The sequence below is a fragment of the Bos mutus genome, chromosome 6 (assembly GCF_027580195.1).
Source record: "Bos mutus isolate GX-2022 chromosome 6, NWIPB_WYAK_1.1, whole genome shotgun sequence".
Lineage (NCBI taxonomy): Eukaryota > Metazoa > Chordata > Mammalia > Artiodactyla > Bovidae > Bos > Bos mutus.
This window is the reverse complement of record NC_091622.1, coordinates 23,699,671-23,719,585: the sequence shown is the minus strand read 5'-3', so window position 1 is coordinate 23,719,585 and position 19,915 is coordinate 23,699,671. Positions and strand designations below refer to the sequence as shown.

Genomic DNA, 19,915 nt, shown 5'->3' with positions numbered 1-19,915 from the left:
TTTTTATCTATTTTTTCCTTTTGGAAGAACTTACCTAGTCTTATGAAAATATCATTTTAATATATTTTCCTCATGCTAAACCTTACATATATGTCATTTTTAATGAAAATCTGAAGAAGATAAAATTAACATAGCAGTAATTTGCTAGGTTAATAGCTTTAAGTGAGGAACACTTGCATTATTACTTGGAACAAACTTATTTTGAAGAAGATATTTCAAAATGTAAAAGCATGTATAATCTCATACTTGAACTTCCTAAGAATTACAAACATTTTTCTAAATAACAATTTCTTTAATTAGAGATAAAAACCTTCTACCATATTTTTATGGAAATATACATGAGAATAAACCACAAAGTATTTAGCTGAAAAGCATTTAAAAACATATATGTAGAGTGGTAGGAAAAGCACAGTTCAGAACATGTTTAACAACACAGAGAGAGTTGGAAAATCATTAATTCATGAATAATTTATCAAAGACTTATTGGTAATTTTTTTTCCCATTTGTTATGAGACACAAGGAGGGTGGCATGGTAAGTACAAGGAATGGTTTCTGTTCTGAAGATATAATGCACTAGGTAGGAAAATAAAAACATAAAGTAAAAAGCTTCATTAAAGATAAAACAGTAAAGTTTCATAGAGACATTATAAAGAAAGAAACAAAGCATGTGGGTCTCAAGAAATCTTTTTAAAAAAATCTTTCTCTTGTACTAGATCTTTTTTCTTGTCTTTCTTTCTCTTTTCACTACTAAGGTGATACTTCTGAGCTCACCAAGAAGAAAGAGTCTCTTCCTCCAGGCTGATCAGTCCAAAAAGGGGCCATGGATGAGCCTTCTGAGCAGAAGGTGGGCTGGATCTCAGACCCCCACCATGTGCCTCCACAGGGGCACATTTTCAGGAACAACTTATCTGCAAGAGTGATTTTGCTGGAAAGGTTTCATCTAACTCTGTGTCCTGAGCAGGTCTGGTAACAACACTTGCTTCAAGGGTTGGTAAAGGCCAGGAATGCTTTCAGCTATTCATTTACCACAATGTGTAGCTATATTTGGGGGAAGAAGTTATTGTATTCTTTGATGCTTATTTTTTTTTCTATTGGAATATGAGTATTCCTTAAGCACTAGAAACTGTGTCTTCTCTGAGTAGAAAACAAGGTAGAAATCTCCATAGAATAGTGAGACTATTATCATAGTATCGTAGACAAAATCAATATTATCAAGTCTATATCTAACCATAAAGTGAACAGAAGTATAAATATAACATGAGAGTGGAATTTAAAATATAAACCCCCATTTTCTCAAATACTGCCCTATATGTATTTGGGTTCCTGCCTGGGAGCTTGACAGAAAGGACTGAGCTAGGGAATGGCAGAGAGTGTTATTTATTTCATAGAACTGAGATGAAGATTAAATGAGGTAGCAATATATGTAGATGTTCTGGCCCAGAGCCTGGCCCATAGCAGTAGACATTCAGCAATGTCTCCTACTTGTCTCCCCACCACCATGGTGTGGTGGGAAAAATACAACACAGAATGAATGGTGAGGCAGCAACTCCAGATTCCAGCAGTAGTTGTTCCATTTAGTAGTTGTGACTTGTGTTAGATCTCAGGGGCAATGACTTATGGGGATTAGTAGACAGGTAAGGTGCTAGAATTCCACACACACGCACAAAAAAGAGGAATAGGAAGGAGACTGAGCATGAGCAAAGGTGAAGCAGAAAAGACAAAATCACGAGAAATGATAGAAAAAACTGTTTTGGCACCAGAGCAAATAGCTCTTATTAGACTAGACTCATTCTGCTGATGCTCTTATTTTTGTTTCTGGTTATGTTAAAATATATTTTAGACCCTGAAATAAATCTTGTAGATTTCAGATGCTTTAACCATGCTAACATCCAGCAAGCATTATTAAAATGGCCATTTTATCCTTCTGTGCCTTTGCATATCCTTTCCCTGTGCTTGTTTGTTTGTTTCTTCATGAAGGACCACTTTTCTGCCAAGCCTGAGCTAAATTATCACTTGGGAAACCTTCCCTTCAAACCTACCTCACCCTGAGGTGTACAAAATTGCTGCATCCACCATTTTCTCATAACATATGAATCTAATATATCACTTGTCATGCTGTAGTGTAATTTATGTTTCTACATCTGCTCTCCAGTAACAGTGAATGACTGCCTTAAGAGACAGACACTTTTATTTGTCTTCATATCCTAAATGCTCAGCAGCAATTTTTCAGCTTACTGATGCTCATACGTAATTGTTGTAGTAGCCTCAACATGGGCGGTTACATAAGTGAGAGATGCAAAGGGTTTCTCTCCCTCATTGGCTTCTCCCTCATTGGCAATCCCTCGCCAGTGGACCAAGAGAAAGCCTCCATTCACCTTCTTGGTGCCTCAGTAGCTCTCAGCCCAGTAGGACGGAGGGCTCACTCCCCTGCCCAGCTCCCTCTCGGCTCCTTGGGACCTGCCAATGGATTACTAGCCCCGGGATGTCCTGGTGCTGCCTAATGACGCCAAGACTATTGTTTCCTAGGACGTGCTGTGTTTTCTCTCTGCCCAAGGGTGCTCTAATTAATTTCATTTTGCCCACTAAGGATCATGTCTGGTAGGGTTCCAACTCTTCCTGCCAGAACTTCACCAGAGCTTAATTAGCCCTTACTTGCTCCTAGCTGCCAGGTGCCTCAGGAGCAGTGAGCGAATTTTATTTAAGGCAAACTTTTATTGAAGTACAACATTTTAACAGAAAACTGCACAAATGAGAAGATGACAAATTGATACACAAAACTGCACAAATCGGACAATTACAACTGGACACCCTTGTAACTAGCATTCGTATTGAGACAAAGAACATTACCTGAACCCCAGCAACTTTTCACATCTTCTTTGAGTCACCATTACCTCCTCACTAAGGGTAACTACCATCCTGGCTTTTAATGTTATAGATCTGCTTTCTCTAATGCTGAATTCCTATTTCAATGAAATCACCAAGTATACCCCCTTTAGTATCTGGTTTCTTCAGCTCATCATTATACTTGTGACACTCATCCATGTTGTTCTGTGCAGTTTTGGTTAACTCATTCTCATTTGCTGTATTTAGCTGTATAAATATTCTATAATTTATGATTCATTCTACTAAATAGACATTTGGGCTGTTTCCATTACTTGGCTATTGAATACTGCTGCTATGTCATTTGGCACACATGTGTAAGCGTTTCTAGTTGATAAAAAAACAGGAGTAGAATAGCTTAGTTATGAGGGTCCAGCTTTAGTGTATACCACAGCAGCTACCTATAATTTGGGACTGGAGGTCCAGTGAGACCATTTGGGTAGTCATCTTTCAAGAATTCCCAGAGCATTATTTTCCTCATATTTTTTACCACTTTTCCTGCCTGCAAGAGCCTTCACCACTGATTCTGGTTGGATATATTCTACTCATCCTTTAAAGCTCAGGACTAACAATATTTCCACCATGAGGAGTCTCTTAAACACCATCCATCCTTGTTTGGGGCTGTGTGTGTGTGAAAGAGAGAGAGATAACTTGCACATTTATTGCAAAACTACTCACCTTGCAATTTATTTGTCAGTTTATTTTTCGGTCTCTGACACCAGACTGTCATTCCCTCAAAGGCAGGGACTTCGAGCATCTATAAAACCTCACAGAAGGCATATATAGTACGTGTTTGGCTAATATTTGTTAAATAATTGAATGAGTGAATGAATTCTCCAAAGAATACTCGTGAATCTGGAATAGTTGAATTGAGGTGAGGGGAGGGGAAGGATGCTGTGAAAGCAGGTATGATTTCAACAGACTAAAAATGGTCTTGAACTCAGAGTGGGAAAGAGGGAAGGCAGGATGGTCTAGATGCTGGTTATATTTTAAAGAGAGGGCCATTAAAATATGATGACTGGTTAGTGGTGATTTCAATGCAAAAAGAAAAAGAAAAAATATTTGCTATTCTGTATAACTGGGAAAATAAACCGTTAATAGAAACAGAAAAAACAGGAGAAATCCCCAGTGGAAAGGTAAATAATAAACCTCTTCAAGCAAGGTGAGTTCAAGAGAAGGTTGACAAAGGAACATCTAAGATGAAAAATTCCAGCAGAAAACTAGAAACAGAGAATGCTTGCTCAGGAAAGATAAAGAGACAAATGGACCAGGCACAGATCTGGTAATCTAACCAGAGTTCATAGTTTACAGTGAAGCTAAGGACACAGATGAGGTTCTTGGGTAAAGTGCGAAGAAAAAACTGTCAAGAACAGGAGGAAGACAAAGAAAGATACAGTGGAACAGACGGATCTGCCTGATAAGTTGGAGGGCAAGCAGGATCTGTGAAAAAGGAGGAACCGCAGGATTTCAAGGTGGAAAGGGCCGACAAGAATGCCAACTGCAAAAGAGCAGTGGGGCAGCTTGGGAACAGAAGAAAGGCTGCTGATCTGCGATTGAGAAACCAACAGTGACTGGAGTGAGCTGCCATTTGCAGCTTCAAAAACACATTTTAAGTGACCCTCAAGATGTTTTCAAATCTCAGTGCTTAGAGGAATGTGAAAGTGGTTAGTTAAACTTACTTCTGGAGCAAGCTAAATCTAGAACACAAAGCTCACAGGACACACCCAAGGCCAACAACCCAAAGCACCAAGTCTGGCCAACAGTTTCATTTGCTCTAATGAAGATGAAATTTTTACCTCTGATTTGTCATGATCTTCACAAATCTTTACAATCTAACTCATGGCTTGTTCAAGCATCTCAGTTACTTCAACGTTATAGTCATTAAGCATGCAAACTCTGGTCTAAGGTTCTAAAGGTAATAGTAGCACTGGAGCAAAAAGGGATTCCTTCCTCTGTCACATGCACTGTCTTCTATAACTCATAAGCAGCATCAGCAAATCCTTCTAGATGCATTTGTCCATGCAACTTCATTGTATTTAAACCACTGCCCAGACGATACATTAGATCATGGACAGAGTGGCAGAGCAAATTAAATCCACAAACTACAGACACATGTGAAATAAAACTGGGAGTTGTGGATGAAAGTAACTGCCAATAACTCTACCTGTTTTTCCTGTTCTTCTACCAGTTTTCTTGTTCCTTTGTACCTGCTCTAGACCAGCTTTATAAACCATGGCCATAGAAGATGCCTTGACACCTTCAAGATGGCACGAAAGAAAAAAGAATCCAAAAGGTCTAGAGGAATGCGTGAGCCATTTTTCTCTTCTTCAGATAAGACATAATTCACACTGCTTTACCATTAGTCAGAGGACACAGGCTGCGGATTTTGACAGTCAGCATTAGTCATGGCTAAAGATCACTATCTCTTAAGAACCTCTAATGAGATGAGTTTAACAATCATTTTGTTGAGAACAAAGGTGTGAAAGCACATAATCCTCTAATTATCTAGTTGATGGACTTTATCTCTGATGTAAACACATCTAAGTCTACAGCCACAAAACAAAAATATCATAACTTTATACAAGTTCAGTACAGGACTTTATTTAGAAGATGACATATTTGAACAGCTAACTCAGCTAACAGAAGAATGTTATACTGTGAATTAAAGAACGATTAATACTATATGTGTTAATATCAAAATCAAGAGGTTTATAATTTGTTTGATATTGTATTATTGAAGTGCAACTCAGTGGTATCAAGTAGGTAATTTAAACACTCTTGGTATAATTAAGGATTTAACACTAGATCTGAAAAATTGAACACTTGGCAAATACAGTTGTATTTCAACAAAACAACTTTTCCCTAAAAGTTAGAAGTCTTTAATAAAAGATTACTCCCCAATTAACTAATTACTGAAAAGAAATCTTCAGGCTTTTCGGAAATACTATACCATGCCTTTATTTTAGCCAAAGTTTCCAAAACTTGGAAATGAACTGCAAACTTTCTGATAAAGAGGCTTGGAATAAACCTCTTAATATTTAAAACAAAGACTATTCTTTGAATGATGGCTTACAGTGAACAAGACTTTCTGTTCACAAACTTCAATTTCTCAATCACATCAACAGATAAGCAAAAGGAAACTTTTTTGCCCCATCAGGGAAACAACGTATGGAACAAAATATTCCAGAATAAACTCTGATCAGTGTTATGCAGGAGGATGATATCTGCTTACTCAAGAGATGAAAGATATGGAGTTGGATGCAGTTCACAGAGTTCTTCCAGTCTGATCATTAGCTTAGCTGCCAGGGCAGGAACTGAGTGTAAACTTCAATGACTACCGGGTATGATTTTTCAGTTAAGAGAAAAAAACAAAAAACAAAACCCATACTGTATTCTAGGGCTTAAATTCTCAACTTCTCCATAATCTCTTTTGCATTGTCATTCTGGCCACTTTCACATCAAACTGTACATCTGATAAGGGAACCGAGTGAAACTGTGGTAATAAAATGCAGTAGGCTAAAACTGAGGGAAAATAAGATATCAGGAAGATCATGAGGACATGCAAAAATCCCAACCGAGTTGTTGACTTCTTTCTGAAGTGCTCTGAAGTATTACGGGTATGGGGAAATCGCCATACATTTGCAAACAGAAACATTACTATAAAAATTTTGTCAATTTGGCTTGTCAAGTGCTAAAAATAAATTTATGGTGGTACTTATATACTGGGTTGCTACTAATTTTAATTAATTATTCAGGAAGTCTGATGAACTTAGGAAAATTTAAGAATAACTTGAAAATAATTTAGTTAACCAATTTAAAATTGTTTTTCTGATTTAAGATATGAAAACTGGTAAAAACATTTTTAAGTGATTACATAATTGAATGAAAAAAAAAAAATCAAGGCTGGCACTGGATTTTTTTCCCTATGGTTCTTGAAACAGAACCAACTTTCTGCTAAACCCTACTATCTTCTTCAGCTGCCTGGACATCATGAAACTACTGGCCTCTTTTATGCCTTTTCTATTCTTCACAGATAGTATATCTATACATCTATATCGACACATCCATTTATTTATCTATCAATTTATTTATATTTCTATTTTCCAGGGGCTAAGAATCTATTTGAACCAGGCTTTCAAAGAGAACCTTCATTTATATTTGTTTCCTAGGAAAGTTACACACATAACAAATAAATCAAATACATGGACTGATCAATGACAACAGTTCCGAACGCCACCTGCTCCAGGAGGTGGAGCTCTCCAACCTCACCTGTAGAAGTATGAACACCCCCTGACTGTGTTGTGAGTGAAATGTTCCTGAGTCTTCTCGTTTCCAAAATCTTCCAGCGGGTCTGACCACAGGATATCACACATAGGTCCATAAGCAGGTGGTTCTTTGAATCGGTCTAACTAAGAAAAATAGAAGACAGAGAGCAAAATACTAATCTTTGGAAAGTTGGAACTTGGAAGAAACCAGCATTTCACAAAAACCATCTTTGCTTCCCAGTCACTGTACAGAGTGAACTCCCCAACCTCTCTCCTGTTCTGAGGTCTTTCCTCCCCATTCGTCTACTCCTCACCTCTTCCATTTTCTTTCCTTCTTCTTCCTGATGCTCATTTATTATCTGCCTTCATTTCACCTTACACCTCTCTCTCACTTCTTTAATTCCCACTCTGTTTTTCCTTTCTCCTGATTTCCTCTTTGTCTTTCTCTCCTTCTTAGTTTTTTTTTAAATCTAGCCAAGTGTTTTAGTTATTACCAACTGATATTCTACCTGTGTTTCATTTCTTGAGAAGCTTTTATTTTACTTGATTTTTGGGGAAATTTTTGTTACTGCCTCCCATTGAAATGTGATTTAGAAATCAGGATAGGGAACAACTTATGGTGTTTATATTTAACAATATAATTTTGAGAACAGATAGCTTTCATTTTGAGAGTAAGTACTTGCTGTATGACATTTTGGGTATTCACTCATTAGGGGTTAGGTTTCTAATTAAAACCAAGCTGATTAGTTACCTTACATACAAATCCTAACAATAAGCAGTAAAATAAACCCCAATTTAGCAGGTCATTTTTCAGTTCACAGTCCTAATTTTCCTAGCTTACCTGAAGTCCTCATACGAAATCAATTTTCCAATTTTCTAGCTACATATGTTTAGCAAAGCCATATTTCAATTTAAAATGGTGCATTTAGAAGCTATGAGCACTATAATAACCGGAAATGACATTTCACCAACAATTTTATAATATTGTCACTTTCCCATAGTTTATCCTGATTTAACTGCAATGAAAGGATTTGGGGTGAAGTTAGCAGATACTACGCAGTCTCTTGAAGAAAAGCATAACACAGCTATGAAAACTCATTAAGAACCAAAATTCTGCATATTCAATACTGTAATATTAAAAAAAAAACCCAAAAATCCATGGGACAGGTGAATATGTAAGTCTGACAGCCCATGAAATTCTTTTTCTGAGACATACAAGGTAATGTAAATAATAGTCTTGCTACATAGCTTTTTTTTTTTTTTTACTAATATCTAAAAAGTACAAAGTAATATTTCACATTTTCAACACACAATGAAAACCTTCAATAAGACAAGACCCTCTATATTTCAACCATTTTGCTATCCATAAAATATTCATTGCAAACTTAGACTTGCTTAAGAGACTTAAGTAATTTATGTTTTTGAACAACTCATACAAGAAAAATAATGCTTGTCCATAAAAATACAGAATTTCTTTCTAAGAAACAAGAACTTATTATTAGGGCTAGAGCCATAAAGGAGGAGACACTTTCTGACAAAAGTGGATTCCCAGCTAGAGCTTTAGTAAAGCAACCAGAGTACAGAATTTACTCTGGAAAAGTTATAAAATGCATTCTAAAATTAATATCATCTACAGTTTAACAACTATGAAATTAATTAAATAAGTGTGGTAGAAATGCTAACTGACATATGGAAAATGCAAACCAAAAATCACTCTACATCAAAGTCTAAAGCATAATGATACAAGAGAATTGAACAGAATATCTGAAACATGCTAGAAACAAAGTCCTAGGGTAGGCAAAGGATATTTTAAAAATCTACATAATTTGTGATAAGAAGTGTAGTTACTGATTTCAGGAGTCCATCAGATTGCAGAATAAACTGGTTTCATTCATGCATAAAGTGAACCACACTATACTTGAACTCAGTGACTACATTTCAGTGTCCTGTCTCCACAAAACTTTAAATGTAAAGCAAATACCAATCCTTTGTGTGTTACAAAACACCAGAAGCAGATGTGTAATGGCATCTTATAAAAAAGGGCACAAGCACACAGAGCAGGCTTATTTAATGTACTTTCATTTCATCTTAAAAATAAAACCCGTGCACTTCCTTTCTAACAGGAAAGTAAATACAATCTTATTTTTTACATTTGAAGACCTGAACTTTAATGATAGAGCATTCAGGTAGAATTCAAATGTTTTACTTACCTAAATATCATTTTCCTTTAAAAAGCAGTGACATTTTAAAAGGATACTGAGCATAATCAAAGAAATAAAAGATGTCTCTTCCACTAAATAAAAATATCCTATGCTACATTTTCTCATGAAAGAGGTTATTTCCACACCAACCTAACTCATCTTTCCTGCTGGCTAAAACAACACTAATAGCTAGTGTTAAATTAAGTAGAAAAATATTTGTTGCAAAAAATGAACTGCTTTTCACCTCGCCACTCAATACAATCAATAGAATAGCATCATTGCCTTTGTTAGATTGTTACATTAAAAGTTTAAGCTGTAAAAGTAGATTTTTTAAAGAATAATAATATGGACACATTTTAAAAGTCCTGTTGTGATATTTCCCTAAGACAAAAACAATGTCTTTTAACTGTAATATGTCATGAATATACAATGGGTTGTTTGAAACAAGTCAAAAGGAAATGAAAAGGCATATATCTTTTTTGCGATCAAATATTTTACATTTCTAATGTCATTTCACATGGCAAAATGAACCCTGGGGTTTTAAAGTATAAATATATCCTTCTTTCTAGATAAAAAATGAATACAAAGAAGACATTCACGACTATTTTGCTGCTACTGCTAAGTCACTTCAGTCGTGTCCGACTCTGTGCGACCCCATAGACGGCAGCCCACCAGGCTCCGTCGTCCCTGGGATTCTCCAGGCAAGAACACTGGAGTGGGTTGCCATTTCCTTCTCCAATGCATGAAAGTGAAAAGTGAAAGTGAAGTCACTCAGCCATGTCCGACCCTCAGCAACCCCATGGACTGCAGCCTACCAGGCTCCTCCGTCCATGGGATTTTCCAGGCAAGAGTACTGGAGTGGGTTGCCATTGCCTTCTCCCATGACTACTTTAGATCATTTTAATTCAAAAAGTTATTGTTAAAGGCAGGGAAATTGATGTTATGCATTTATTACTGAAGGAGTAAAAAATGGATAGACCTGGAAAATAACAGAACTTACTTTTCTGATATCATCTAAAGTGTTTATCTCTGGAGACAAACCGCCGTGTACACACAGGAACTGCTGGTTCATCAGGGCAGCCAGGGGCAGGCAGTCAAAGGCATCCATGCAGGCATCATATACGCGTTCTGAATACTTTATTTTACCTTTAAAACATTATCAAAAACCAATTACTTACTCTTATGATTTCAGAAGTAGGACTGGCTCATAAAAATTAATTTTTTTGTTTTTCTGCTGGAATCATATTAGCATGTAAGTACACATGCAAAGCTCCAAATATGATTAAAGACTTTTTAATGTTATATATTAATGTTTATATCTACTGTTTTTTACTTTTGTGGTTCATCCATATTTGACCTTTTTAGTAATTTTTTCTATAATGGAGGAGAGAACTCTTGCATACATACATTTCTGCTATTTATCTACAGTGTTAGTTGCTTAGTCATGTCCATTCCATGTGACCCCATGGACTGTGGCCTGCCAGGCTCCCTTATCCATGGAATTCTCCAGGCAAGAATACTGGAGTGGGTAGCCATTCCCTTCTCCAGGGGATCTTCGTGACCCAGGAATTGAACCCAGATCTCCTGCATTGCAGGGAGATTCTTTACCCTGTGAGCCATCAGAGAAGTCCTATTCATCTACAAATGTATATTAAAAACAGAACAGAACACAAAAACTAGGAGATGAATGGAAGAAGATACAAAACCGGATGATTCTCCGGAACTTTCTTACAGAAAAGCAGATAGCAAGAAAGTTTCCAATGTTGCTTCTAAATCACTGCACATTACTTTTCCTTTATTAACTTATAGCAAATGTTTTTAGAGAAGTTTTGTGTTCCATTGAAATAGGGATAAATGAATGACAGAAAGAAATTTAAGTTTCCAAAGACAATGAGGAAAATTAAGAGAGAGGAAAATGACATTTATATGAGGTACTTCTCACCCCTAGTTTATTTCTATAAGAAGAAGTTGTCTTTAATTCTGTAAAATCCACTTGAGGCTGGTAAATCCTTTGCATCCAGAAAGAGAAGCACAAGGTTGAATCTGTCCTCCATTTGATTTTATTGAGTGATGTGAGATTAAAAAGTAGGATTATCCTGAACAGCAATATTCTGACTACTAACTTACTTGCTTGTTGCTTAGGCTTGTTGTTGTTGTTAAGTTGGTAAGTCATTTTCAACAACTCTTTGCAACCCCATGGACTGCAGCATGCCAGGCTTCCCTGTCCTTCATTATCTCCTGGATTTGCTCAAACTCATGTTCATTGAGTCAGTGATGCCATCCAACCATCTCATCTCTGTCATCCGCTTCTCCTCCTGCCTTCAATTTTTCCCAGCATCAGAGTCTTTTCCAATGAGTTGGCTCTTTCCATCAGGTGGCCAAAGTATTGGTTTTCCTTCCAATGAATATTCAGGATTGATTTTCTTTAGGATTGACTGGTTTGATCTCCTTGCTGTCCAAGGGACTCTCAAGGGTCTTCTCCAATACCACAGTTCAAAAGCATCAATTCTTTAGCACTCAGCTTTCTTTATGGTCCAACTCATATCCATACATGACTACTGGAAAAACATAGCTTTTGCCATATGGACCTTTGTCATCCAAATGATGTCTCTGCTTTTTAATATGCAGTCTAGGTTTTTCAGTTTTTCTTCCTAGGAACAAGCATCTTTTAATCTGCTGTCTAGGTTTGTCACAACCTAGACAGCAGATTAAAATGCTTTTCTTTCTAGCAGCAAGCATCTTTCAATTTCATAGCTGCAGTCACCATCTGCAATGATTTTGGAGACCAAGAAAATAAAATCTGTAACTGCTTCTACTTTTCCCCCTTCTATTTGCCATGAAGTGATGGGACCAGATGCCATTATCTTCATTTTTTGAGGGCTGAGTTTTAAACCAGCTCTTTCACTTTCCTCTTTCACCCTCATCAAGAGGCTCTTTAGTGCCTCATCACTTTCTGCCATAAGGGTGGTGTCATCTTCATATCTGAGATTGTTGATATTTCTCCTGGCAATCTTGATTCCAGCTTGTGATTCATGTAGCCCAGCATTTCACATGATATACTCTGCATATAAGTTAAATAAGCAGGGTGACATATACAGTCTTGATGTATCCCTTTACCAATTTGGAACCAGTCAGTTGTTTCATGTCCAGTTCTAGCTATTGCTTCCTGACCTGCATACAGGTTTCTCAGGAAGCAGGTAAGGTGAACTGGTATTCCCATCTGTTTAAGAATTTTCCACAGTCTATTGTTATCCATACAACCAAAAGCTTTGGCTTAGATGATTTTCTGGAAACCCCTTGCTTTTTCTATGATCCAATGAATGCTGACAATTTGATCTCTGGTTCCTGTGCCTTTTCTAAACCTTAGGCTAAATCACATCAAATATTAATTCCAATTTTATATCATTTATAAAGAACTTATAATTTTAAAAGAAATTCTTAATTCTCTTAACTCGCTATGCTCAGAAAGTAATATGAAATGATATGGTCTCATTTTTGAGCTTTTTACTTTTAAGCAATGGATCATAATGTAAAACTCTGTATGGATTAAAATTACTATTTAGTATACACGATGTTAAAAGAGAAACCAGAAGTATACTTACATTCTTGTTTAAATGTGAAATACTCTGTTAGATGTCTACATTCATGATTTCCACGAAGTAAAAACAGTGTTTTGGGGTAAAGAATTTTCAAAGCCCACAAATACAGCACACACTGAGAAAAAAAAGAATAATATAAAAATAAATATTTTCCATTATAGTTACACATACTTTGGCTCACACACCAGGAAGACATGAACAAAATGTGCTAGTATGACCAAAAGTCTCCAAAAGACTAAGTTTTTTTTAAGGAAGATACTGAAAATCAAACAGAAACATTCTTTCGGTACCAAGCCAGGTTCATCCGTGTGTGCTCAGTCGCTCAACTGTGTCCAAATCTTTCGCCAACCCATGGACTGTACCCTGCCAGGCTCCTCTGTCCACAGGATTCTCCAGGCAGGAACACTGGAGTGGGTTGCCATTTCCTTCTCCAAATGTTCACCTATACTAAAATATAAACATCACACTGGGGATCTAGACAACACACGCAAACAAACAATGGAGTACATACAGTCTACTGGAAAAAACCAAAATGAAAATATATTAAAAATGAAAATATACCAGTGTAAAAGTATGAGAAGAAATGTGATGAACAGCTAATAAATAAAATAAAGCCACTTCTCTTTGTAAAGCTAATTATTTTGAATAGAAATGGAAAAATTAGCAAGCAAAGGCCTGACAAAATTTGGAAGTGAACACTGACAAGCTCAGGCTAACCTGGATTGTGTCTCTATTTTCTGTTATGTTCTTCTCTCCTTTACTAGTCTCCTCTCCCATTATCTTGTCTCTTATTTCAGTGCTTTTGGTATTTAAAGCCTTGAGCTTTTCATTTCATATATAATTGTAATCAAAATGAAGGCCAGGGAATCTCACTACACATGCTGTTGACAGCTAGGGGAAACTTTTCATATACCTTAAAACTCACAAAATAAGTAGTTGTGTATTGCAGTTTGCATAAAAATGAGGCTTGGAATCAACCTACATTGACACAGTCTTCCAGAAGGGTGAATAAATATAACTGGGATACTCAAGTATTAATATAAATTTCATTATCCTCAAATAGCATTCATTAAAAATCCACAGGGAAGAGAAAAATCACACTGAAAACAAGTGTGCTTTTTTATTCTCATGAACTTTATTCGGAAAGTGAAGCTAAAGAACCAGAAGAATATTGAGACAAGTCTGATTCTAGTTACTAAAATCTAAAACCCCAAATAAAGCAATATTTACACTTAATAATGAGCTTTCTAACACATGGCAGGAATGAGGGTCAAGCCATTGGCAGTTCATCTGTGGTGCTACCTGTGAACAGTCATCATTTGTCAGCCTATATGATTACTTATTAAGTCAATGGAAGTAAATGTTTGAATACATAGCCCTAGTTTTAAAGAAAGAAAAAATATGTATTATTGAGTTGTTCAAGCCAGATACTGTCCCCAACTATGTAATTATAATTGAACAAACAAAAATGATGAGCTAACATCAAATTTTAAATATATATGTTACATTAAATAATTTTACAATGATTAGTTTGTGCTTATAATTATTACCTAAAGTTCATGTGAAAGATGATATTACTATTTCTGAGAAGTTGACCAATTGACCAAATGGAAGGATTATGATCTTTTGATAAGTGTAAAAATCCCCTATTATCTCAGTGGGTAGTAGGTGGCTCAATGAGTCTCTCTTACGTATCAGGTTTAGAGGTGCACTTACAATGTTCTAGCAAAACAAATGTGTATTATCAAGCTTGTCTCACATTTCAGAGAAGATATACACTGTTATTAACATCAATGTGAAAGCTATTCTCATTTTAAATTTATATGATTGTATCATATGCATATTTTGTTTATATATTATGTATAAATAGTGCAATTTAAAATTATAAAAAATAAATTTATAAAAATATATTTATATAAAATATTTATATTTTTATAAAAATATTTATAAAAATATTTTTATAAAAATAAATTTATAAAAATATAAATTAAATTATAAATTATATATGTTATATTTTTCCCAAATAGATTGCTAACACTGGATGTTTGATTTGGAATAGGAATGGGTATGTGAAATTCTTTAAAAATTACATTCACTTGTTGAAATTGTATTTAAGGCATACAGTGGGGGAGAGACTATGTGCTTTGGCTATATTGTAGTTACTTTTTAAAAAGATTTTGTTTTTTGTTTTCACTAAGGTATAATTTATATCCAGTGAAATGTATATATCTTAAATGTACCAGTCAATGAATTTTTCCATATGTATATTCCCATGAAACCACCACCCAGATTCAGTTACATTTCAGCATCCAGATGGCTCTTTTGTGCCCTCCTTCAGTCAATACCCTTTGGAAAACGTTACCACAGTTCCGAACTCTTTAGATTAGTTTTACCTATAACAATTTATTTTAAAGCAAAGCTATAATCTCTCCAACAAAAATCTAAACTGCAACTTAACCCCACTCAGATACTACCAAAGGAATCACGTTCTAGAGCCCATATATTCTTTTTCTGCCATCTGTTAACCCCACTCAGATGCTACCAGAGGAATCACAATCTACAGCCCACATACTCTTTTTCTGCCATCTGTTAAAGATCATGTTTTGACATCAGCACATGGCTTTATCACCTCTAGTCTTAATTACTGTAGCTCTTTTATAACTGAAAACTCAAAGGTTCTATGGTTTCCTTATCATATCTATTTACCTTTTCAACGATTCAATACACATTTCATATCCCTTATTATGTAATGGACATAAAGCTCCCTGCATGTAGTAGAAATTTAGGAAATAGTGACTCCTTTCCTATAAATGAGAAGGAAGACAGCCAGAAAGGAGAGGGAGCAGAGAGCGAATGGGGGAGAGAAAAGAGAGATGACAGAGAGAAAAAGGAAGGGAGGGAGGAGGAGGAGAGGAGGAAAGAAAACACTAAAGAAAACTCAATTTCCAAATTCTTGGCTCAGAAGACCCTAAAAATAAGAGTCCTCTTTTCACATTTTATTTCCCTCTCCCCTGTGGCAAGAATAAAATATCTTCCCAAACACTGAACAAAACCACAAATGCAGCCAATATGGAATAAGTGGCATGGTAAATGACAGGGCAAGGGTGGATTGGAGAGTGGAGCCCCGCCAGCCTTCGCCCTCAACATCTGGTGGGAGAGAGCTGCCAAGCACAACTCTGCCTTGCTCGCAACTATTTTGTCATCTAAAGTTCTAACATTCTGGAGATCTGAAGAGCTTAAAATTACAACTTGATATTCTTTAAAAGAAAAAAAAAAGAAAGAAAGAAACCCCATGTAAAACATTATCACCATTAATAAATGAAATAAAAATTAGTTAAATAGCTGTTTTTTTGGTCCATGTGGTATCAGATGGCTAATATGAATAAAATTTTCATTGGATTTACTGAGTAAGGTAGGAACAGAGAGGCAAGTTCAACTGGCTTTTTTTGCATGGTGATATGTAAATCAGTTGCACTAATCACTTTCAACAACAGTATTTTTTTCAGTCTAAGTAATTAAACAGTTATTTACAATTTAACTTGAACTTCCCTGGTGGCTGAGATGGTAAAGCGTCTGCCTACAATGCGGGAGACCAGGGTTTGATCCCTGGACCGGGAAGATCCCCTGGAGAAGGAAATGGCAGCCCACTCCAGTACTCTTGCCTGGAAAATCCCAAGGACCGAGGAGCCTGGTAGGCTACAGTTCACGGGGTTGCAAACAGTCAGACATGACGGAGAGACTTCACTTTCACTTTATAATTTAAAATTAGCTTGGTTTTGTAAATACAAAAGATTTGAGAATCCTCTAATCTTTTTATTAATTATTATCATAGACATAGTTTTCTCTTATGTATCTATCTTCTTCAGTGAAGCAGCACTAAGGATATAATTTTCTTCATTAGTTTAATTGGCTCGACTATAGCAGTACAATGATTTACTTTGTGATTTATTCTTAAAAACTTGTATAGGGGAGTCAAGAAGGATGTAAAAGAAGAAGCAAGAAAGTAAACATCTGTATGTGTATATATATATATTCAGCTTCAGACATATATCAAGCAACTCCCTAAATTAACCATACATGCTATGAAACATTCCAGTCAAAAATGCTGTCTCTCAGTCACAGGATGATCAAGTGAGGGATGTGTATCGGCTGGGAAAAGATCCAGATTTCTGAAATGTCAAATGCTGCTCCTCTAAGCCATTATTTGCCTGGTCTGACAAGCACACAGAGAAGCAGCACTGGGGCTAGCGATGCACTATAAAGACCCTCAGATTCAAGGAGACAGCCAAACAATTCCTTCCTCATGTCTGTGGCATCACTCTGTCACCTAACACCACCTGCTGTACTGTTTGCTTGTTATTCTCAGGCAGAAGCACAGAACATTGCCTGACGTACCGTGGTTCATTCTAGTCTATGGGTTCACAGCTAGTAAATACAATTCTTCCTACTTAAAGGAGTCTGAGGCCTGGGCTGAGCTCCAGTTATTAGTGCTGTGGGAGGGGCTCAAGGCAATGTCTTGCAGTGCAGAATGGCTAAAAAGGGAACCCGATGAAGTGACTAGAAGGAAACAGCTGTGTGTGCCTCTTCTTCCAATTCTGAGTTTTCCCTGCATTCTCAGAAATACATTCAGCCATGAACCTATATATACATAAGGTTATATGTGTGTGCACACACACACACACAGACACAAAGAGATTAGACAGCATAATGCCAGCATCAGAAAAAGGATGGTATTCAATGTGAGACAAATTACGACCCCCAGGCAAAATTACCTCTCTTATCACTACTCAAAAGTTTGCTTGTTTTAGTTGGGTTTAACTTTGTGGGGAACAATTTCTAATTTTGGCAGAAGAAGAGTGGAGGAGAGGCGAGGAGGGAGTTCATAAAATGGGCTTCATGTACTGCCCAGAACACATTACCCAGTGCCTGTAAATACTGCCCAGCTGAGACTATATGAAATCTGAACCTACTCTTCAAAGCTAATTTGGTAAAAATTAAACTTAAGTGCTCTTCTTTGCCCAGAGAACAGCCGAAGGAGAAGACTTGTAGTGGAATTCGGAATTAAGATGAATCAGGACGTCTGTTAGGAGATATTACACTCTGGAAAACTGAGCTCTCATTTTAGGATTTGTCTTAAACCAACAGGTTTGCCCTTTAGATTATACTGGTGAGGGAGTGGACTATGTGTGCATGTTTGCACATCTGTAAATTAATAAAACAGTATGTAAAAGTGTCCACATCACCTACGTGTACATTTTTTTACGGCTCGTTTAGTGAATATATGGCCAAGGCATGGGATATTGGAAAGAGCACAGACTTTGAATCTTGGCACTGCCATTTACTGTGTGTGCGAGTCTCTCTGGGCCTTGGTTTCTGCAGGCTGGAAAGGAAGACATTCACAAGCTCCTTGCAGAGCTATGAGGAATAAATGAGATCATTTATACTAGGCAAACAATACCATTTCTAACTTGCAAACAATGTCAGTTTCCTTAATCCACAATGAAAAACCTCACAGTATCTTCAGTAAGTATATTTTATATAAATGACTGTTCTGTTTTAAATAGGATGGTATCACTGAGCCATCCTCAAACCCCTCAAAGATCATAGTCTAATCAAAATGGATCATTTTTACTTATAAGGGCATCACATTTTTGTCATTTTCTGTGCATGTGGCAAGTCCCTGGGGCTGTACTCTCAGACTTTAAAGTTTAATTAAAGAGCTGTTTTTAAAGTTGGGAAATATGGTACATGCATCTCAGAACTTTTAAATGTCCTCTGGTCACCACATTTGGTATTTCCCCAACATTTGTTTTCAGATTTTTATTCTTTGCTTAAATTGCAGAAGATACTAATATATATTATATAAACTATCATAGTTCAAGTATCTAGATTAATTGTAGACTAAAATTAAAATCTACTGAGGAACCAGTTAGTGATTACTGCTTCTCAACTTCTTTACTTTAAAGAAACAGTTCTAAAAAAGCTCTAATTAGAGAGAGTTTGTGAAGTTTCAAGAGGTAAATAGACTGTTAAGGTTAAAAGAAAAAATTCTAACACAACACTCTATCATTTGGCTGATAAAAATAATCAGTCCCTACAGGAGAGTCTTCGCCATTCTTTGCTTAAAAGATGAGATTCAAAGGAAGTATATAGTACACCGATTGCATTTATTCTCAGAACCTTTTATAGGAACATATAAATGTCAAATGAATATGTCAATTTGAGTTACTAAAATAATTTTTAAAAATGTTTACTTAGATTCCACATAACCTTAATTTAAGGGAAGTAATAGAAACTCTTTCCCTTCCACTGCTGTTTTCTGTCTACTGCAGTCTTTTCCAAATCTGTCTACACATGGAAATCACATTTAGCCATGTCAACAAACTCTGGCCCACAGGAAATAACTATGCCCCTTCTGGAAGACGTCCTCAAATGAGAAGGCATACTCTTTCTTTCTTCTTTTCCTTTGAGCTGCATGTAATGTGAGAACATGAGGGCTGAAGCTGGTGTGACCCAACCTCTTGGGTCATGAGGTTGACTTTGGAAGGAGGTCACACTCATCAGATCAATAAGGCAGAGAGCCTGGGCCCTGGGGCCAGACTGAGTCACACCAGCCATGGTCCACCCATCTATGGGTTTCTACTTGAGACAGAAATAAACTTCTGTTCAAAACCACCATTATTTTTTTCTTTACTCTTGGCAGATACTAGCCCTAAAGTGATACAAAGGTCTTACAAAATTTGTACTCCATCACACTTCTCTGCCATGTTGGTGAAGTTAGCCCATGAATGAGGTTTTACAAGGTTTCTTAATTAATTCTTCTGTGCTTTTCTCACTTCAGTTTTCCTCTGAGCTAAATCTTACTTGTTCTTTGTTTCTTATCCCAGCCATATATGCTCTCAAAATTCTCCCAAATTTCTATATTCCAGTGATAATTATCTTCTGTACCCCTTTTATCCCAAGATTTTAA

General features: G+C 36.4%; 1 protein-coding gene across 2 annotated transcripts in view; it reads right to left on the bottom strand.

Annotated features, from left to right (window-relative positions):
* PPP3CA (protein phosphatase 3 catalytic subunit alpha) overlaps positions 1-19,915 on the bottom strand; it is a 330,698-nt gene that overhangs the window by 56,474 nt on the left and 254,309 nt on the right. For both annotated transcript variants that reach the window (XM_005897690.3, XM_005897691.3), the window contains exons 4-6: positions 12,949-13,060; positions 10,347-10,492; positions 7,150-7,289 (exon numbers count right to left, since the gene is read on the bottom strand). In XM_005897690.3, coding sequence (XP_005897752.1) covers positions 7,150-7,289; positions 10,347-10,492; positions 12,949-13,060 — 398 coding nt within the window. The remainder of the gene's footprint in view (positions 1-7,149; positions 7,290-10,346; positions 10,493-12,948; positions 13,061-19,915) is intronic.